Raw genomic sequence first — 22,265 nt, forward strand, 5'->3', positions numbered from 1 at the left:
CAGCCCTAGCACTGTCCGGAAACCTGGGCCACATGATTTATGGTTTTGTACAACTGGGTGTTAAGGTCTCAGGATACGGTTGGTATTTTATTTCTCGCCCCCCCCCCCCCCCGCCCATCTTGTACGTGTATTTGGAAAGATGTCACATTCTATTTGTTGGGGACAAAGTCTAGTAAAGTCCCATTCCCTGAAAGCTACGTTAACTCCTTCCAGCTTTGGTTTCTGGAGACCTGAGAAGTCTCCCAAAAAAGGAAACAATGAAAAGGATGAAAATTCCTCCCAAGATAGCACCAAATAAAGGGTGTTGGGAGGATCCTCCCAGGATGGGAGAAACATGCTGAAAGTAGACTATAGACCGAACATGACTGCCACTCAATGCCTCTCTTGCAAACAACAGAACCCAAAAGGAGAGAGAGAGAGAGAACAAAAGGGAATGCCCTGCCACAGAGGCAGGGTGAGATGGGAGGGATGGGGGGTGGGAGGGATACTGGGACCCGTGGTGGTGGAAAATGGAACTGGTGAAGGGATGGGTACTTAATCACTGTATAATTGAAACCCAAGCACAAAACTTTGTAAGTCTGCAACTGTATCTCTTGGTTTGTCACTAATAAAAAAATTTTTTAAAAAAATCAGCTTTGAAATAGAGCTGGATTAAAGTAAAAAAAAAAAAAAGAAAAAAAAATTTCTCCCAAGAAAGGGCATGAGGCGAGAGATCTAGCAACAGTAGGTAGGGTCCTTGCGCTCCGTATGGTCAATCGACTGGGTTTGATCTCCCTAAAACAGTAGGTAGGGTCCCCTAAACACTGCCAGGAATAAGCCCTGAGCACAACCAGGTGTGGCCCAAAACCCAAAAGAAAAAGAAGGGAGGGGGGGAAGGGCCTGGAGGACGCCTGGGGGGCCTGGGGGAAGACGCTCAACTCTCATGAGGCTGACCTGGCTCCATCCCCTCTCCTTTCAGCCTTCCTCTCCCTTCCCCCTCTCCTCCCACCTGGCCCCTCCGCACCCACAGGACATCCGGTCCCCATGGACTCCAGGAGAAGGAGGCAGTTAGTCATGATTCTCCATTCCTCCGTTCCAGAACACTCCGGAGTTAACACAAGGAAGGAGCCCTCTGCAAGGCCAGTGCTTCCCAGCTACTATGGCCTCATTCAGTCGCTCCATCCACTTTCCCAGGATCCTCCATATGTTTGCAATGAGAAAGAAAAGTACCACAGGCCTGAGGTCATGGGCCCGAGGGCGCCTGAGCTGGAGGGTAGAGAGGGAGAGAGGGTGGCCGGCTGTAGGGCCCTGGGCCCCCACTCTCAGGTGGCAATGTCTCCTAGGGGCAACCCGCACCCCAGCTGCTTCCCCGGGGCCACCTGACGAGCCCACTGAAAAGACAGGAAGATGGGCAAACTCCCCAAAGCCAGGGGAGGCTAAGGAAGTCGGGGGCTAGATCCTGGCACAGAACTGGGGTCATTCCTGGCGACGCCCATGAAATGCAGGTCCAGCCTGGCGTTGAGAAAAACAGGGAAGGAAACTCTCCCGTTCTGGGCACCGGACAAATGGACAGGGGCCATGGCAAGAGTTGAGCAGAGGTGGAGGTTGGGGGATTGCTCTGTGCTGACTATGTAACTTGATTGTCCATCTTAAATCCACTCAGGAACTGGAGCGATAGCACAGCAGGTAGGGCATTCGCCTTGCACGTGGCTGACCGGGGTTCGATTCCCAGCATCCCATATGGTCCCTCAAGCGCTGCCAGGAGTAATTCCTGAGTGCAGAGCCAGGAGTAACCCCTGTGCATCGCTGGGTGTGACCGAGAGAGAGAGAGAGAGAGAGAGAGAGAGAGAGAGAGAGAGAGAGAGAGAGAGAGAGAGGGGTGAGCAGTGGTGGAGGCTGGGGGAACTCTCTGCACTGACTTTGTAACTTCATTGTTCCATCTAAAATTCACCCAGAGGCTGGAGCAATAGTACAACGGGGTAGGGCGTTTGCCTTGCATGCAGCCGACCCAGGTTCAATTCCGAGCATCCCATATGGGTCCCTCGAGCACTGCCAGGAGTAATTCCTGAGTGCAGAGTCAGAAGTAACCCCTATGCATCGCTGGGTGGGACTAAAAAAGTAAAATATAAATAAATAATGTATAAAGAAAAAAAAGAAAATTAAGAAAATAAAATTCACCCAGAGTCAAAAGCTGATTCAGAGGAAGAAAGAAAAGCAAGCTTGCTGCTCCACCAAAGGGCCCTCGCCCAGACAGTGAAGCATACCCAGACGGTGATCTGTGCTGGGTGATCCGTGCTGCTAATCAACTTAAGTGCCGGTTGAACTTCACTCCTGGGCCCCAGACAAAGACTAGAGGAGTTGCCATGGAAATGGCCCTGAGCCGGAAAGAGGGCTGACCTAAGGGAGGAGAGGAAGGCCCAGACTGGCCTAACGGAAAGGTGGCTGCAGATAAGGTCCGGGCAAGAGGGGGGTGGGGGGCGGCCAAGGGCAGGAAAGGTAAGTTCCTTAGCAGAATCTCAGCCCTCTACTGCACAATCAGGCCCACAGCCCTCCTGGAGCAGGTTGGAAAGTGAAGACACACAGGCCTGGGGCAGGTGTGGTCTCTGGTCCCTCTGGACCTGATGGGGTGGGTAAGTTTCTGAAAGAACAACACTTTGGGGCTGGAGCGATAGCACAGCAGGTAGGGGGTTTGCCTTGCACGCAGCCAATCCGGGATCGATTCCCAGCATCCCATATGGTCCCCTGAGTACTGCCAGGAGTAATTCCTGAGTGCTGAGCCAGGAGTAACTCCTGAGCATTGCCAGGTGTGACCCAAAAATTTTTAAAAAAAAATTTTTTTTAAAACAAAGGATGACACAGGAACTGTGTGGGATTCTGCCAGGGTAACTAGAAAAACCTCAGCTTCTCCTTCACCATCCTGCGAGCAGGGGCAGCCCTCTGGACATACAGAACTGGCACTCGAGGTAGGATGAGAAGCCTGGGCATCAATCCTCGGCCTTGAGGACAGACTCGGTCACCTTTGGCATGGGACGCAAACTTAGGGAATTTTTTTTAGGGATTTTTCTGGGTAAACTGTCTCCTTTGGGTGGATCTAGTTTCACCAACCCATGGGGAATGGAGTGGGCAGAGGAATTCATAATAATGATGACTAAGGGGTGTGGAAGGGATGAGATGAATCGCCAGTAGACAGCTGGCTAACAGAGAACAACCGAGCTCAGTGTTAAGACACAGGAGCCCTGGAGGAAGACCATCTCTGCCACAGACCGCCCTAAGGAACACGCAGCAGTGTCGCTGGGAAGATGCTCTGTGTACGGTGACACAGAGAAGCAAAACAGACACCTCCAACTCACGATCCTCCTAGCTCCCCATCAATCAAATTTGAGTTTGAGCCCTTATCTGTCAAGTGGGGCTCAAGCACACCACCCTCCCCGTCTCCCCCCGCCGTGTCGGGTTGAGAGGATCACAGGACCGAACGCAGTCCTATCCAATAAGGAGCAGCCACTTGGCACATGGTCATTGTTTCAGAGCTGATACAGCGGGAGACAGATCAGGAGTCGGGACAAAGCAGAAATAGAGTCATACAAATCCGAGATGGTCTCAGTCCTGTCCCTTGATAACAATGCGTGCCACTGACTTAAAAGAAAAAAAGCACGTTGTTGCCAAGCAAACAGACAGCCCACACAGGCTGCTGGAATGGAGCAGGACTGTTCTGAGCTACAGCCAAATACTCTAACCTGCACAGAACGAGTTTCAGGTGATGGGGAGGAATTTGGTGGTGGGGGGAGGGGGGTATAAAGGCATAAAGGCCAAGAGATGAACGTGAGCGACTGTTTCTCCCTTGGCTCCCAGCCTCCCCCCTCCCAGTGCCCAGGAATAAAAATAAAACTAATCTTCTCTCATCCAAGCATGCTCGCTCCTGGCCTTTGGTTGATGGAGCTGTAATCCCCCCTCAATCCCTATCACTCTCATCTCAGCTGTTTCCATCTGCTCACAGCAAAAAAAAAGAAAAAGAAAAAAGGGGGGGGGGAGTTGATGCAGAAATTGCTGTGCAGTTCAAAATTTTACGGCTCAAGCGTGGGACCTAAATGGAGAGATTCGCACGCTGGGATGCTAAGAGATCTGGTTATGACCCAGAGCACTGGGATGGGGTGGGGGTGTTTCCAGGAGTGGGGGTTGATACCTAGTGACTGAATGGAGAAAGCTTGATTGAAAGGGGAAGTACAATTCCACATGGCTAAGTAACACCACCACCATTACCTGAAGATCTCTGATCCTGAAGAAACTCAGCACAGTGAACAAGCCCATGCCCTCCCGAGGCAGAAAGGCAGGAAGAAGAGGGCCTTCCTTGATGAGACCCGGGAGGCTGGTTTCGTTAGTGTGGCCCAAAACAGCGCTGACTATGGACAGCCTAAGTACATCCCAAGTTATTTCTAGTTGAACATGGACCAATCTCCAAAGAGGTCCCAAATCCTTGCCACCTGGTTCATGCATCACTGGTTTCTCCAGTACCATCATCCACCTCTGTTGGGGGGGGCGGGGGGTTCCTTCTTGTGTAATACTTCCCTTTACTTTCCCTATGCCCCTGGCTATTTGCTCTTTCTGACCTGGACTTCCTACTGCATAAAGCTAGCAGGATGAAGTGAGAAAGAATGCGGATGGTGGGGCTGGAGTGAGAGTACAGGTAAGGCACTCGCCTTGCTTGCATGCAGTCACCTGGATCCAATGATCCAATCCCTGTCACCCCCAATGGTCCCTGAGCCTGCCAGGAGTGATCCTTGAGCACAAGGACAGGTGTAAGCCAGGTGTGGCACAAAAACAAAAATAAAAACAAAACCCAGGAAGAAAGATAGACAGAAACTGAGGGGGGGGGGGGGGGGGCGGGGAGAGAGAAAGATGAAGGAAGGAAGAAAGGAAGGAGGGAGGGAGGGAGGGAGGAAGGAAGGAAGGAAGGAAGGAAGGAAGGAAGGAAGGACGGACACAGGCAAGTATACTTATGGTGTGCACATGAAGCAATTAGCACAGAGACAGTGACTGGGGCAATCCCAATCCTTGTCTTTCTTCCTGGAGAGAATTCCCATATATCCAAAGACATTAAGGTCTAGGGGCTGGAGACATAGCACAGCAGGTAGAGCGTTTGCCTTGCACGAAGCCGACCCGGGTTCGATCCCCAGCATCCCATATGGTCCCCTGAGCACCGCCAGGAGTAACTCCTGAGTGCAGAGCCAGGAGTAACCTCTGTGCATTGCCGGGTATGACTCAAAAAGGAAAAAAAAAAAAAAACAAAGACATGAAGGTCTAGAAGAGGGACTGCAGCTCAAGATCACTTCCAGGATGCACAGGGCTCCCTCGGGTTCTGTTCTCCTCTCCCAGAGGCGAGTCATCAGGACCTTCCTGCGTGATTGCAGCAGGAATGTGGGATCTGCTTCATGTGTCTCCCACCGGATGCCGTACTCCCTAAGGACCAGGATGGGGAGTATTCCCCAACAAGGCTGGGGGCACGGCAGGTGCTCAGGGCAGGCTGACCGGAGGCCAGGGGCAGAAGGGCCTGCAGCACAATGGTCTGGCCCTGGCAGATCCAAAGTTCAGCGGGAGAGAAGAACAAGGAGAACCGCCTGGTGAGATAAGCTGGGTGTAGGCACTGGACATTCCAGGCCGGCCTGGCCTGTCCTGCGTCACCCGAAGGAGCAGGCTGCTGAGGACGCCTATCAGGAAGAGCCTGCAAGAGATAAGTGGCCTTGGGTCTTGTGATGGTGATGGCAGGAAGGTATGCCTTTCGGGGGATGCTGCCACAGGGCAAGGCAAGGAACTGCATTGGAGGGGGGGCGGGGCAGGATTAAGTCATTTGCCCCTCCTACGAGGGGGTGGCATGATGAGCTACGTGACAGGTGCAACTCTGAGACCTCGGACCCAGGACTCCAGAGCCCCCGAGAACTAAGGACAGAACATGGACATTTTCTAGAGCCTTCTCAATCCCCAGGGCTGAAAAGGGCCGAAAGCTCCTTTGTCTCCCTTCCCTCGGAGTGAGGCTCAAATTCCTACCACATTTGACATCCAACAAGTCTCTGGCCTCTGTCCAGTGCTTGCTTGCGGGCAGACAACCCCTCCCCCACCTCTGCCCGCCCCCACCTGTCCCCCCCTCCAGCAGATCTTCTCCTTGAGCAGCTCGATGAACTGAAAAGGTATGTGTCCTTTTAGAAAGAATACGGAAATTTAATTTTAGAAATGAAACGGCCCATCTTCCTCCTGGGTCGGCCAGGGCGCCGAGCTGATGGACTCTTCCAGCTGACAGCCCTCCAGAGGCCCTCCAGAGGCCATGCTCACTTCTCTCCTACCTTTGCAAAGATCCCACAGCGAGAGGGAGGTTATAGAGGCCGCTTGCTGTGAAATTCCTTTCTGTGAAATTCCTTTCGTGCAAATTAACAAACCTTGATAAAAGGAATCAGCAAGAGGAGATGTTTATCTCATTGCAGTAAAAGCCGCTGCTGAGCTGTGGTTCTCTCTCTCTCTCTCTCTCTCTCTCTCTTTCTCTCTCCACCCCTCTCTCTCACCTCCCCCCAAGAGGAAGAGGGAAGTAGAAGGAGTGGGCTTGAAATACAACATCTATAGAACCTTACCAACAGTCCACAGAGATAAGATCGATTTTGCCAGAAGGGGCTTTGGGGAACACCCAAACTTCAGTTTTAACAACCAAAGACTAGAGAAGGAGGTCAAGTGACACACAGGAACAGGGGAACTGGGCCACAATGACCAACATTCGGGCCCTCAGAACCGTGAGTCCTATCCCGCCTGGATTCTAAGCACTGGGGCTTGTCTTGCTGCTCCCACACCAGGGTACCCCCCACACAGCACCCCCACAGAAACAGCTCCCACACAGCTGAGTCTGAGGGAAGAAGAGAAGGAAGAAGCAGAAGGAGCTATTTCACAGTGGGCAAGGGGCATGGAACAGGTTCCCGGGCCTACTGAACTCATCATTCTTGGAATGCAGAGCGAAGACTGCTGACAAATGGGCTCCTGCAAGGTGCCTTCTCAGAAAACGGATTTCCTAACCGAAGGGAGGGAGTGGCCTGGGCTGGATGCTCAGTTCTGCATTGTTTCCTGAGCACTGGGAGTGCGGATCCAGGAGGATCTCCAGGGGTACCCTCTTCTCGTTCCCCAGGGAAAGAAGAGCACAGAAGCCTGCGGTCCATTCCTCTCCCTGCCCAAGCCGCTCTGTGAACCGCGCCCTCCCTCCTGCCCAGGCTCAGCTGGTTTCCTCCTCCATAAAAACAGGGACAATAAGCCCCACCTGGCCAGTGGACCAGGAGTGGGTGAGACTCCCACCAGCGGCATCCACCCTGCCACATCTCTCGCTTTCCCATGGCCTTCCTTCTCCTCCTCTGCCGCCCAGCACCCAGCAGGTGAGAGGTCACCGGGTCTAACCCAAGTCAAAGGAGAAAGAAAAGCAACTTCGGGCTGGAGCGATAGTACAGCGGAGAGGGTGTTTGCCTTGTACGTGGCCGACCCTGGTTCGATTCCCAGCATCCCATATGGTACCCCCAGCACCACCAGGAGTAATTCCTGAGTGCAGAGCCAGGAGTAACCCCTGAGCATCACCAGGAGTGAACCAAAAAAACAAAAAAACAAAAAAAAAAAAAGCAACTTCATCATTCCAGCAGTTCCTCCCACTTAGTCCAAGGCTGGCAATTTTCAAAAACCTTCTACGGTCCTCAATGTAGCAGGGTCCATGCAAAGTGCTCAGGGTGCTTTTGGCTCTGTTAGCCTCACTCCTTTCGGTTTTACAGATGACAACGCTATGGCTGGCAGTACACAGTGGGGCCAAGAGACAACCCCTTTGTCAACCAGTCCAAGTCTCCCCAAAACTTGAAGGATCAAAAAGGGAAACTAGTTGAGTAATCAGGCCTTGTAGGTCCAGACTGAGGCCTGAGCTTCGGAACTTCTAATAACACTTTGGAGGGGAAGGGCTGAGTTCGAAATCCCATTCCTTCCCACAGGGCCTGTGGCACCCAATCCCCAGGGGGTAGCCACTGAGAACACACTCCAAGTGTTATTTGTTGAATGTGTCCATGCAAATCTAATTCCAAAAGTCTATGCTTTAACCCTTCTCTACATCATGTTGCAGGAGGTCAAGGGAGCTAAAGGCTGAGCGGCCCCATGTGATCTAGAAGCAAACAGAAGCTCCTCCCGGCAGGTTGACAGCATGCGTGCAGCTGGGGCTGGACATGGCTCTGGGGCCTGACCCACAGCTGTCCCCAGGAGGGAATGAACCGGGTGAGGGCGAAGAGCTGGCCGCATCCGGGCATGTCACCAGATTAGTTATTCGAACGTCATCCCAGGAGCTCTGGCTCTGCTTCCCAGGGGAAGGGGGCTGCTGGCTGGGGGGAACCACGGGTCAGCGGAGAGGACAGAAACCCCCGCAATGGGCACCGTGCCACGCAGCAGCGGCAGGTGGTGACCTCGCAGAGAGCCCCCGCGGGGCCCAGACAGACACCCCCTCGCCCCACCCCTTTGCAGATCCCAGCTGCAGACCGTCCGGGCTGCAGCCGGGGAAGAGGAAAGGGGAGGCGGCAGGAGCCAGGCTGGAGAATCATCCAGGAAAGATCTCCGGCCAGCGAATGAATCACCCCGCACATGACCTGGGAGGGGACAGTGCGGAACTAAGCCCGAGGCCCGGGCGGCCGGTAGAGGCAGGCCAGGCGATCCCCACCACCACCACCTCCACCCCCCACCCTCGCGCCCCGGGAGCCCGGGGGTGCCCCGCTGCGCGCGCGGGGCATCGGGGGCGACACTCACGGCCTTCAGCTGCTCCAGCCGGTCCTTCATCCTGCCGCCCCGGCGCGCGCGCGCGCGGCCAGGTGAGCGCGTCCCAGGTGAGCGGCCGGAAGGGGCGGCGGGGTCCGAGGCGGGCGCGGGCGGCGGCCGCCGGCTAAGGAGGAGCGTCGGAGGCCACGGGAGCTGGGCCGCGCCGCCCTCGCCCGGCCCGCCGGCGCCGCGCTCCAAATCCGGCTCCGGGCCGCGCCGGCGCAGTGCGACCCGCCCCGCCGTCGGGGCCGCCCCTTACCTGGCCGCTCCCCCTCCCTCGCTCCTCCTTAAAGGGCCCGTGCCCAGCCCCACCCCACCCCGCGCGCGCACGCACGCACACGCGCACGGAAACCTGAACTGGCGGGTGGATGCAGCCGCAGGGTGGAGGCGCGGTGATCTCAGTTTCGTCCTTTCTTTTTTGTTTTATTATTATTATTATTAACAAACTGTTCATGCGGGGATACAGCCCTACAATATTCCAACACCCATCCCTCCACCAATGTAATTTCCCAGAATCAGTGTACCCAGTTTCGGATATCGGTGGTGGGGGGGTGTGCACTGGTGGTGGGGGTGGGGGGTGTTTGATCGTTGTGTGATTGTAACTCAAACGTGAAAGCTTGTGACTATATCTCTGGGTGAGTCAATAAAATTTAAAACAAAAAAAAAATAAGGTCCCTAGTTTCCCTCCTCCCCCAAAACGCCTCCACCCGAGCCTACCTTTATGGCAGGCACCATCTCTCTCTCTCTCTCTCTCTCTCTCTCTCTCTCTCTCTCTCTCTCTCTCCCTCACTCCTCCCTCTCTCTCTCTCTCTCTGTCTCTGAGTTTAAGCATTATGGTTTGCAATACAGATGCTGAAAGGTTATCACGTATATCCCTTTACCTACTTTCAACACTCAGTTCTTGTCCAGAGTGATCATTTCCAACTAAGTTTGTTATAATGGACCCTTATTTATCTTAACTACCCTCTGCACGCCCACACCCTTGTGGTCATTTGCAGCCATCGGCCAAGTCCTCCTGACCTGTTTTCCCTGGTCCAGCTGTTCTTTCCTTTAAACTCTGCCGGACCAGCAGCTGCTGGGCTGCGAGGCAAAATAGATAAGCCTTTGTCCACAGGAACGTAGTGGGTTATACCCACAGGAAGAGTAAGGCAATGAATTTGCCCAGTCCTGGGTTATTGGAGTAACAGGAGGGGATTGGGAGCTGGAACCTAAGAGAAATAAGTAGGTGTGAGGCAGGACTGGTGTTTTATGCAATTGGCTCTCTGGACCCTTCAGAGAAGTGGAAGCAGTTCAGCCTTGCAGACAGAGCTGAATGCGAACAGTTTGTGTAACTCTCCGTTTGTGAGAGACCATCCCCCTGGAAGAATCCCTCTCTCTAAATCGGGAATGCATCGACAATCCCCGCTGGGCAGCCAACTGGATGAAAGGTTTCTAATCATAGAGCAGGGCTGCAAGAAGAGTTTGCTTCTGTCCAGTCTATTTCCCACCTTCAAGCAAGGTTTCGTTGAACCTTGGGGAAATGTGAACAGGTAGGTTCTGGTCAATGCTCTTTAGCCCTCTCCCTCGCCACCCCTGCCCTCTGCCCTGCCTGGCTTCTGGAGCAAGGGGAGCATCTCCACCCAGGAGTGGCGCTCCTCGCGGGCGTGGGGCTTACGACGCCAAGATGCACTTCTCAAGTTAGGGGGGAAAAAATCTGCTCTGTCTATGCGTTCGCGTTGAAAGGCTAGAAATGTTTAGCTAATTCTACAGGACTTTGCCCTGTTCTGTGATCTCTATCAGTGCTCATGCCGACTTCATTGCCTCCCATAAAAAGATACGATCTGATGCGGTCAGGCCGTTTGAACCCTTGTAGTCTTGCGCCTCTTGCTATGCCCTGACACTTTCTTGTACCCCAACCAGAAAGTTACCGCTGCGCTCCAATGTGTTTTCTTTACTTTTTAATTTTTTTTCATTGAATCACTGTGAGATACTATTACAAAGTTGTTCATGTTTGGGTTTCGGTCATAGTGTTCCAACACCCATCCCTCTCAGGGTGCGCATTTCCCACCCCCCCGGTGTCCCCAGTGCGCCCCCTGGTGCTCAAACATAGGAAGAGTTCCTGAGCCCCGAATCTTGTCCTCCCTCTTCTAGAACAAAATAGATGAGTGGAGGTAGTCCGGTGAATTGGTTTTTTTGTTTGTTTGTTTTTGCTTTTTGGGTCACACCCAGCGATGCGCATGCACTCAGGAATCATTCCTGGCGATGCTCGGGGGACCATATGGGATGCTGGGGATCGAACCTAGGTCGGCCGTGTGCAAGGCAAACACCCTACCCGCCTTGCTACCGCTCCAGCCCCCAGGTGAATTGTTTTTAACTTCAATTTTATTTTTATAAACTTGTTCCCAATGATTTATGAAATTCAATATGCCAACACCAATCCCACCAAGTTTTAGGAGAGGAAAATCTCCTGAGACAGGTATGTGAACGGTTTTTACATCACACTCTGTATAAAGAGTCTATGGCACGTATACTCAGTGGGATTTACTCTGACATTTAAAAAAGCATATGAAATTAGGGGCCGGAGAAATGGTTCAATGAGGTGGAGCATTTCTCTAGCTTCCGCCCCTCCTTTGCTGTGGCCTCTTTGCAACACTGTTCCCTTTTAGTGGCCCCATGTTCTGTGGTTGATCCTCTCAGTCTTGTGCCGTGCACTGCCCCCATGTATGCAATATTCACCTATGGCCTCCTTGGAATGTTCTGGAGCCCACACGGGGAGATATGGGCCCAGGGTTCAGAAACACTGGGCTAGAATATATGGTTTGGGTGCAGAAGTTCCAGGTCAGGTCCCTCGCACTGCAAAGTTCCTCCACCCAGAGAACCTGTAGGCCTGAATCCTGAGCCAGAAGAAGCCTCTAGAATCACAGTGCACACAGTGACCCACCTAAAACAGATTTTTTAAATTTTATTTTCATAAGGTTTTTCACACTGATTGCATTCAATATTTCGATACCAATCCCACCACCATTACCCCTTTCCACCACCATTATTTTGAATTTTCCCACCACCGCTCAAGCCTGCCTGCCAGGGGCAGATGTTAGATAATTTATTTTCTATTGCTAATATATATTGAATATATATTATATTCGTAATAACGAATATCATGAGAGGTCACATGCTTGCGGCCGCGCACTTCTGAATTCTAACATTGTAAATGGTTGGGGTCCAGAGACAACTCTGTAGGGAACTAATCCACTTTGAGATTCATTTGGGAGTCTCTGGATCAAGACCACTGATGCATAGAGATGACTCCCGGAGGCAGATAGTGGGTGTGACAGCCAGGACCCCAAGCTGGCTGGGAAACGGGAAGGGACAGCCTGTCTCCCCTGCCACCATGTGGCCTGGAGTCTTAGTCCTTGAACCTGCGTACCTGGGTTTTTCTTCTGGAAGCTCATGGCCATTGGGATTTTATCTGGAGTGGGCGGAGAGGACACACTCGCTTCACCTGAGGTGCCCCAGTGGAATTGGCTTGGTATGGGGTCCAGAGAGATCTCCGGCGAGCTGCTGTCTTCCAGGATTCACTGCTGTGTCTCTAGATCAAGGCCATTGATGCACTGAGATGGCCAAATAGATTAAATCATACTCTTAGGTACAAGAGTATGGATCTTGAGATGATTATGCTAAGTGACATTAGGAAGTGAAAAACAATTACTAGGTAGTTCACAAATAGGTTGAATATTAATAACTAAAGCAAAAAGACTAAATTAAGAACAATAAAACTGGATCAGGGAAATAGTACAATGGGTAGGGCACTTGCCTTGCATGCAGCTGACCTGGGATGAGTCCTTGGCACCCCATATGGTTCGACAAGTTCCACCCTTGTGATCCTCAAGAGTGATCCCTGAGTACAGAAACAGAAGTAGACTCTGAGCACAGCTGGGCATGGCATTTAAAAAAAAAGAGAGAAACAAAACTAATTTCTAAAAATGAAACATCTATGACCTCCTGATAAAAGATCTCTGCTTTAAAAAATAAAATAAAACCAAAGCTCTCATATAGCTGTAAAATGAAGAGACAAAAAAATATATTTTATTCAACTCATTTATCAATGGGAAAGCAGTAGGCTGTCAAAACTTTGTTCAGAGAAGAATTAAAATAACAGACATGTAGGTAGACAATAGGGAATATTGAAATTAAAATAAGTGGGGTGATATGAGACCAATTGTGCCTTTACCAAAAGCATTTTCTTTGCGTATCTATGCGTAAGAATAATTTGCATTACTATCCGTTTTCGATAATTTATAGAATCATAAAAATAGTTACAAGATCATAAAAGTCACAGACTGTTACAAAATCAGATAACTCTGAAAGTTGCATTATACAAGGCTTACCATGCCAAAGGAAAGCGAGTAATATTTTTCTTTATCTTTTGCCATTTTAATTTTTTGTTTTATTTTGTCTAGACACTCCAAGGAAATATCTTCACTGGTTTCAACTGTTGTTAAAATTAAGTTCATAGGCTCTTAGGACCAAAGAGATAATATAGGAGGTAAGGTACTTGCCTTGCATGGGGAAGACCTAAGTTCCATCTTTGACACCCCATCTGTGCTAGGAGTGATCCTTGAACACAGAGCCAGGAGTAAGCCCTAAGCATGCTGGTGTGTCCCCCAAAAGATCAATATAATTTTTTAAATTTTAAAAGTAAAATGTAGGGGGCTGGAGCAATAGCACAGCGGGTAGGGCATTTGCCTTGCACCTGGCTGACCCGGGTTCTATTCCCAGCATCCCATATGGCCCCCTGAGCACTGCCAGGGATAATTCCTGAGTGTAGACCAGGAGTAACCCCTGTGCATCACCGGGTGTGACCCAAAAGCCAAAATAAATAAATAAATAAATAAAAGTAAAATGTATAGGTTCATCTTAATAGATGCAGAAAAAAATCAGAACAACTAAATAATAAGAAGGAATAAAAAGTATTTAGATAAAGGACTGGAGCAATAGTACAGTGGGTAGGGCATCTGCCTTGCACACGGCTGACCTGGGTTCGGGTTCGATCTGGCATCCCATATGGTCCCCTGAGCACTACCAGCAGTGATTCCTGAGTACAGAGCCAGGAGAAACTCCTGAGCATTATGGGGTGTGTATATATATATATATATATATATATATATATATATATATAATTTTTTATTGAATCTGGTGAGATAGAGCATTACAAAGCTGTTCATGAATGGGTTTCAGTCATACAATGTTCCAACACCCATCCTGCCACCAATGTAATTTCCCAGCATCCAATGTCCCCAGTTTCCCTCCCATTCCCCCAAACACCTCCCACCCCAGCTTGCCTCTATGGCAGACACCTCTCCTCTCTCTCTCTCTCTCTCTCTCTCTCTTACTCTCTTATTTTGGGCATTATGGTTTGCAATACAGATGCTGAAAGGTTATCATGTATATTCCTTTACCTACTTTCAGCACTCAGTTCTTATCCAGAGTGATCATTTCCAACTAATGTCATAATAGACTCTCCTTTATTTTCAACTACCCTCCACCCCCCACACACACACACCCTCGTGGTAATGTCCAACCATTGACCAGTCCTCCTGGCCCATTTTCCCTGGTCTTGGATATTAGTTTCATGCTATTTTTTTTATATACCACAAATGAATACAGTCATTCTACATCCATTCCTCTCCTCTGTCTCAGTTCACTCAGCATGATACACTACTCTCCAATTTCATCCATTTATAGGCAAATTTTGAAACCTCATTTTAAACATATTTAGATAGAAAGGGGGAAAGTAACATTGTTAGTATATGTGGATAATATGATCATTAATATAGAAAACTCTAAGGTGTCACGATAAAACTACTAGAAAAATAAATCTGTAGCCCACAAAAATCAATATACAAAAATCTGTTGTTTCTATAGGAAAACAATGAATCGATAGGAAGAAAGATGAGGAAAACTATACTATTTATACTTACAAAAGAATAAAATACCTAGAAACAGACTGAACCAAAGAATCTGAAGAACACACAAATGGAAAGATAGTCTATAACAGAGATGAGAATAATGTGTTGTTCAAATGACCATGTTACCTAAAACTACAAACCAATCCAATATAATCCCAATTAAGATCCCAATGGCAAGCTTCACAGCCATCAAAAAATTCATATTTAATTATGGTGATGAAAGAACTTAAATGACCAATTGAGAAAAAGTGCAAAACAGAAATACCATACTCGCTGACTTCAAACTGAACTGCAAAAACAAAAAAAAAACTGAACTGCAATGATATAGTAATTAAAGCAGCCTGGTATAGGAATAAAAACAGACACACATATCAGTGAAACAGAACTGATGGCTAAAAACCCCTACACATCATGGACAACTATTTTTTCTTTAGAAAATACATCTTATGGTTATTGTAGCACTGTAGCACTGTCCTCCCATTATTCATTGATTTGCTCAAGCGGGCAACAGTAACATCTCCATTGTGAGACTTGTTGTTACTGGTTTGGGCATATTGAATACACCACAGGGAGCCAATCAGGCTCTGCTGTGTGGGCGGGATACTCTCAGTAGCTTGCCGGACTCTCCAAGAGGGACAGAGGAATTGAACCCCGGTTAGCCACATGCAAGGTAAACGTCCTGCCTGCTATGCTATTGCTCCAGTCCCATCTTTCACTTTTTTTAATGACTATATTGCGGTATCATAGTTTATAATACATTAAATGATTGTTTTTACAGTTGAACTACTGCTACACCAGTCCCCCCAGCAGTGTTATCCCACAGTCCCTTGCACACTCCTACCTCTGGCCTCCCCTCACTACCACCACCACAGCCTCCTCAGTTCCAAGTTCTATTAACCATGTCTTAGAATTTGTTTCCACTGGGGATTGTCTAATCCCATTGCTTATGTTTCCTTTTACTTCACAAACGAGCAAAATCATCGCTATTTGACTGTATCTTCCTACCTCAACCCATTTAGCATGACAACCTCTAATTCCATCCCAGTTGCAGTAAATTGCAACATTTCATCTCTTCTCACGGCTGACTTTGAGTATCCCCTTTTGTATATACCACAATTTCTTTATCCACTCATCTGCTGTTGGGCACTTGGGTCAGATATACTGAAATCTCTTAAAGCATATGCTATGTTCCTTATTGCTCACATGGAGTCTCGCTAGTTGTCAAAGTTTTTTTTTTTTTTGTAATTTTTCCCTTCTTATTTATCCTCCATTCTTTCATCCCTTCCAACATTTAGAAGAACTCTATTGGGGGCAGGGGGTAGGAAAACTTCATCTCTTTCTCTCTCTCTGTCTCTGTCTGTCTGTCTGTCTCTCTCTCTCTCTCTCTCTCACACACACACACACACACACACACACACACACTCCTTCATCTCCCTCAGGAAAAAAAAAAAAGAATATCCTTCCTGAATCTCTGAGTCTTAACACTTAAAACTAACACAGTTGCAATACCTGGATTCATAACGCTGAACTCTGTGCCACCGAATTGAGTGTTTAATGTTTCACTTATGAAGATGTTTCATATTACATTGTTCAGATGTTTTCCTGACAGTAATTTTAATATAACCATGTCCATGATTTGACAAGATAAATCATTTACACCGTGTAATATTATCTTAATTTTAATATAAACTCTAAATTCCAAGCATCCTGGAGCATAAAATAATACACTCTGTAGAGTCTGGAAATGGGAGAAAGAAGAATTCTTGGAGAGGCCACATATACAAAAGTCAACTGTCACTTCTGAAACTATAAAAGACATGCTTGTCTCTTATAACACCTTTAAGATACCTGTCAAGAGTGACAGAAAAAAAAAAATACAGTGGAGGACAGGTAAAAGGCAGTTGAATAATTATGCCTTTAAACTTTGAGTAATTAAGAAGTAATATGTCTAAGAGTGTGAGTAACCTGCCATGGGGATGTTTGAATAATCATGCTGAATGTTTCAGTTTTTTTTCTTTTTTCCTGTCAGATCACATAATCACTGAGAGGGATAGCTACTATTTTCTCCATCTTATTAAATAGGAATTAAATTAAAATTAAATTTGGGCCGAGCATCCTCCACCCAGATCCTCCAAATTCCAGTAGGCGGGGGTCACACCCACCAACTGGCCCCCTGGCGCCGTTTAATCCCATCAACGGCCAAGACTCAGAGACTATAAAAACCAGCTCCCAGAACCGCGCTATTGAATGTAACCTGCCCACATGGCAGAGTCTGGCAAACTCCCTGTGACGTACCCAATATGCCAAATACCAGTAACAATGATGGGTCTCATTCTCCTAAAGAGCCTTGAATATAATCTCAGGGCTAGGATGAAGGAGACGTTACTGGGGCCTGCTTGAGGCAATCGATGATTAACAGGATGATTTGTGATTGTGATTGTGTGAAATTAAAATCAAAAAAATAAAATGATTTTTCTAATCTCTCAGAGGATTCTGATAACATAGTGGGAATGATAGTAATTTTGTGCCCAGATTTTATTTATTTATTTACTTACTTATTTAGGCTTTTTGGGTCACACATGGTGATGCGAAGCATTACTCCTGGCTCTGCACTCAGGAATTACTCATGGCAATGCTCGGGGAACCATATGGGATGCTGGAGATTGAACCTGGGTCAACTGCATGTAAGGCAAACACCCTATCCACTGTCCTATCACACCAGAGCTGTGCCCAGATTTTAAACAAGTCAAATCTCATTTCTACTTTAAATGACTGTGTAAGACTTGGATTCTGGGGGCTAGAGTGATAGCAGATCGGGTAGGGTGTTTGCCTTGCACGCAGCCGACCCGGGTTTGATTCCCAGCATCCCATATGGGCCCCTGAGCATCACCAGGGGTAATTCCTGAGTGCAGAGCCAGGAGTAACCCCTGTGCACCGCCAAGTGTGACCCAAAAAGCAAAAAAAAAAAAAAAAAATTAAAAAAAAAGACTTGGCTTCTGTTTCTTCATCAGAAGGAAGAAATAATAAATAATAAAAGCTTCTCAAATGGTTTTGCCTCAAGATAATCAACTGATCTATGAGCATTGTAAATACACTTATTCAATTGCACGAAAAGAATCTTCCTAATCATGACCGTATCATCTGTTCTCTCAAAGACTATAGATCACTGAGAAGTTACTGCATTATTTTAATCAAGCGATAGCACAGCGGTAGGGCGTTTGCCTTGCAAACATGGCTGACCTGAGTTCGATTCCTCCGCCCCTCTTGGAGAGCCCGGCAAGCTACAGAGAGTATCTCGCCCGCACAGCAAGCTCCCCGTGACGTATTTGATATGCCAAACACAGTAACAAGTCTCACCATGTTCCTGGGCCCGCTCGAGCAAAATTGATGAACAACGGGAGGACAGTGACAGTGACAATAAAATGACTTGGTATTCACCATCCTCCAAAGCAATGTTTTTCAAGTAGTTTCAATAGGACAAACTATTATGAAATTGTCTAGGGAATAAGAGTTTGGTGGTGATGGTTCAGAACACAGCATAATGTCTTCCTCTCTGAAGAATCAAAAGAGCACATTTGCATATTATGGGAACTAAGTAAACCTGAAGTAAACCACTGGTTTAGTTGACCAATACAGTATTCTTCACACTGGTTTTATCGTATAAGGTTGTATTTCTCCAAATACCTATTATTCTACAGGACTGGTATCCAATGTATAACACTGAACCAGTAGATTATCACTGTAGACTACAGGAAGAGCAGCAAGTCTTTATAAAACTCAACAATATCATATTGGATTATGCTTCAAATGGAATATCTTTCTGTTCCATCTAATATGATCCTGGATAGTTTCTGTCTGTAAGCCTGTGGTATATTTTCAGGAAAAAAATTAATTTTTGAGCATGCCTTTGGTGCTGTGTCAAAGAGATAGTGATACCAAGAGTTTTATCCCAATCTTGGTCTCTTGAGACTGCTCTGCTTTAGAAGGGTCCTTCCTATTCCTCTTGGAATACCCATAAATTTTGCCCCATCAGTCTTGCCCTCAATTGCCTTCACCGATCCTCCTTTGAGACTCATGGCACTGAACTACTTGACCCTCTTACTACAACTATGTTTGATGTTCTTAAATCCCACTAGACTTTTAATTTCCTTCAAGGTCAAATGTATCACGAATCACGAATCACGACCATCCTGTTATTCGTCAATTGCCGAGCAGGCCCCAGTAACGTCTCCTTCATCCTAGCCCTGAGATTTTTAAGAAAGTGCTATATAAAAGGTTCTTTAGGAGAATGAGACCCATCATTGTTACTGGTATTTGGCATATTGGGTATGCCACGGGGAGTTTGCCAGACTCTGCCGTGTGGGCAGGTTACATTCGGTAGTCTGCCAGTTTGTCCAAAGTAGGAATGAGATAATAAGATGTCATAATAAAATGTTGCGCGGCCGCGAAGGCCAAATGTAACACTTTTTAATTTCCATTTCCTCTCCGACCAGAGGTTGGTACATAGTATAGTTCAAATCTAGTGGTTTGAATGTTGTTGAATAAAATTAATTACTCAAATCTATAGCCGCAGAAAAAATGAGTTTTCTCTATCCTCCAAAAAGGTAACACGACTCGGGGCTGGAGTGACAGCACAGCGGGTAGGGTGTTTGCTTTACATGCGACCGACCCAGGTTGGATTCCCAGCATCCCATATGGTCCCCCAGAGCACTGCCAGGAGTAATTCCTGAGTGCAGAGCCAGGAGTAACCCCTGAGCATTGCCGGGTGAGACCCAAAAAGCAAAAAAAAAAAAAAAAAAAGAAAGTAACAAGCCATTAAGATGGATTCGTTCACCTTGAGATTAATAAAAGTGATTAATCTCCAACATACATTCATACTAATGAGTTCTTTCCTCTCCTCACTGTGACCAGTCATTGTTGGTCTTCATAGAATTAGGTTTGATTTAAAAGAAGACTTTTGAATTATCATGATCTGCCTCTTCCACAGAGAGACTCGATGGCAAACCAATCTTCTATATTATGAATATTTATCTAGTGACTTCATCCATTCAGGTTTCCATAACATAACACCACGGACAAGATGGTTTTTAAAAAAACAGAAATGTATTTTTCACTGATCTAGGGGCTAAAAGACCGAGATCAAGAGGTCCAGCCTCGTTGGGTGAGCCTTCTCTCAGGGCAAAGACTTCTATACTTCACAGGGCAAAAGACAAGGGAACTCGGAGGAGTCTCTCAGTGAACTAATGCCCGACATTATGGCTCTCAGCTTCTGACATGAGTAACTTCCAAAAACTAGGTCTTCTAATACCAGCACAATTAATTATGATTGTAACATATAAACTTGGAACAGGATGACACAATCTTCAGATCTTAGCAACCAAAAATGGACAGTAATGGATATGAAATATGGTGATGTGTATGGCATGTGTTCACCCTACCTGAGAAACAATGAGAAGATAAAAACAATGAGTATGGGAAAAATAAAAAATAGAAATTAAAAGTCATTACAGAGAAACTAAGACAGATTGAGAGGGAATCACATTAGCTACAAGTTTAAAGGCAAGAAAAAAACTATCAAAACTTCTGAATATAGAAAGAAGAGAGGTGCCTGTAACAGAGGCAGGGTTGGGGTTGACGGTGGCTTGAAGGGGTGTGAGGGAAACTGGGGAAACTGTTGCTGAGAAATTACACTGGTGGAGGGATAGGTGTTGGAACATTCTATGACTGAAATGAAGTCCTGAAAAATTTTGTAATGCTCTATCACAGTGATTCAATTTAAAAAAATAAAGGGAACATATGAACAAATAAATAAAAGAGCATATCACTGATTAAAAAAAAACTTCTTAATTTTTTTCCATCACCTTTCAGAGGAAGAGAATTTCAGATGCAAAATAAATATAATACAAATTCACAAAAAATGGTTTAGTGATCCTAATTATATTTGCATTTTCTGGTTCTTCCCTGATCAGATGCACACTTTGAGTTTTAGCAGAACCTGAAAATATATCTGGAGATTGTCAAAGTAGGCAATTATCCATGTATGATGGCAAAGATTGTACAGTGATGTTCAAAGCTGAATATTCTTTGAAGACTCAAAGTGCTCAGGACAAGCATATTTTTTGGTCCACAAAACTGTGCTGAATTTGGCTCTATGGGCATTTTAATGATCACTATAGAGATGAGGTCAAGAAGAGAAAGATGGCTTTTCAAATATTATGGAGAACCATTCATAAGTGGAGCACCTAAAACCACAACCATTAGACCCATATCTTCTTTCACAGAAGAGATGTATTTGCTCCTGTGATTCGCTCTGTGAAAGTCATTTACTTAGTCATGTATTTAGTCATTTATTTAGGACAGTATCCAGGGTATTCATTGTGTTTAGGTCAAAAACAATCTCATAATTTCTTTCTTCAGAGCATCCTTAAGTTCCCTGTTCCTCATGCTGTAGATCAAGGGGTTTAACATAGGAGTGATGAAGGTGTAAACCACAGACACTATCTGGCCCCTCTCAGGAGAGTAGCTGGAGCTGGGACACAGGTATATTAGGCTGGTGCAACCATACTGTAGAAGAACCACAGTCAAGTGGGAAGAGCAGGTGGAGAAGGCTTTGTGTCTCCCCTCTGCGGAGTTGATCTTCAGGATGGCAGTCACAATGAAGACATAGGAGAGAGTGATGAGCAGGAAGGGGATGGTGAGGACAATGATACTGACCACAAACAGAGTCGCTTCATGGACTCGGGTATCTGCACAGGCCATTCTCATGACAGGGAGGACATCACAGTAGAACATACCGATTTCTTTGCTGCTGCAGAAGGGGAGTTGGAAGATAAGCACAGTCAGTTGTATGCCCAACAAGAAACCCAGAACCAGAGATCCTAGGGACAGCTGGGCACACAGTCGCCAGTTCATCATGAGAGTGTAACGCAAAGGGTGGCAGATGGCCACAAACCTGTCATAGGCCATGACAGCCAGCAGAATGCAGTCAGCACTGCCCAAGAAGATGAAGAAGAACATCTGGGTTCCACAGCCAGCCAGGGAGATGAGAGTCCGTTCTGTGGACAACACGCTGGCCAGAGTCAGAGGGGCAATGGTGGAAGAGTAGCAGATCTCCAGCGCTGCCAAGTTGCCCAGAAAAAAGTACATGGGGGTGTGGAGAGAGCGGTTGATCCAGATGATGAGAGTAATGGAGAAGTTGCCGCTCACGCTGACCAGGTACATGAGCAGAAAGGTCACAAAAATCAGCATCTGCACCTCAGGGAGTTTGGAGAAGGGGCGGAAATGGAAGAGAATCATCCCTGTTTGGTTTGCTTCCTCCATGTGCTCAATGTGTGGGGTCTGCTAATGACACAATTGCTGGCGCCTGGGGATAGATAAGTGTCAGGACACAGAGCTCCACTCTGTGACCCGTGCAGCTCCTAACTCAGACTTCCTTTGTCTTCTCCTCTCTCACCATCATGACCTCCAGTCTAAATCAGAAGCTGACTTCTCCAACGATGTGTTTGTTTTCATGATACAGAGTGGTTCATAGTTTGCCAC

General features: G+C 47.2%; 2 protein-coding genes across 14 annotated transcripts in view; both read right to left on the reverse strand.

Moving 5' to 3' along the window:
* The window catches only part of STX3 (syntaxin 3), a 46,477-nt gene extending 37,605 nt beyond the window's left edge, over window positions 1-8,872 (reverse strand). For 12 of the 13 annotated variants that reach the window (XM_056136847.1, XM_056136796.1, XM_056136787.1 and 9 more), the window contains exon 1: window positions 8,770-8,872. In XM_056136847.1, coding sequence (XP_055992822.1) covers window positions 8,770-8,799 — 30 coding nt within the window. In that variant the 5' untranslated portion in view covers window positions 8,800-8,872. The remainder of the gene's footprint in view (window positions 1-8,769) is intronic. The other variant, XM_056136779.1, reaches the window with a different exon arrangement.
* A 12,235-nt stretch (window positions 8,873-21,107) lies between these two features.
* On the reverse strand, window positions 21,108-22,046 carry LOC130041422 (olfactory receptor 10V1-like). The gene has a single exon (XM_056133578.1). It carries the CDS (start codon window positions 22,044-22,046, stop codon window positions 21,108-21,110), a length of 939 nt encoding a protein of 312 aa, XP_055989553.1.
* Window positions 22,047-22,265: the final 219 nt, after the last annotated feature.

Source organism: Sorex fumeus, unplaced genomic scaffold (genome assembly GCF_029834395.1).
Source record: "Sorex fumeus unplaced genomic scaffold, SorFum_2.1 ptg000007l, whole genome shotgun sequence".
Lineage (NCBI taxonomy): Eukaryota > Metazoa > Chordata > Mammalia > Eulipotyphla > Soricidae > Sorex > Sorex fumeus.

What these genes read in the sequence shown, in the direction of transcription:
- LOC130041422 (XM_056133578.1), bottom strand. Translation starts at nt 22,046, where the DNA reads ATGGAGGAAGCAAACCAAACAGGGATGATTCTCTTCCATTTCCGCCCC.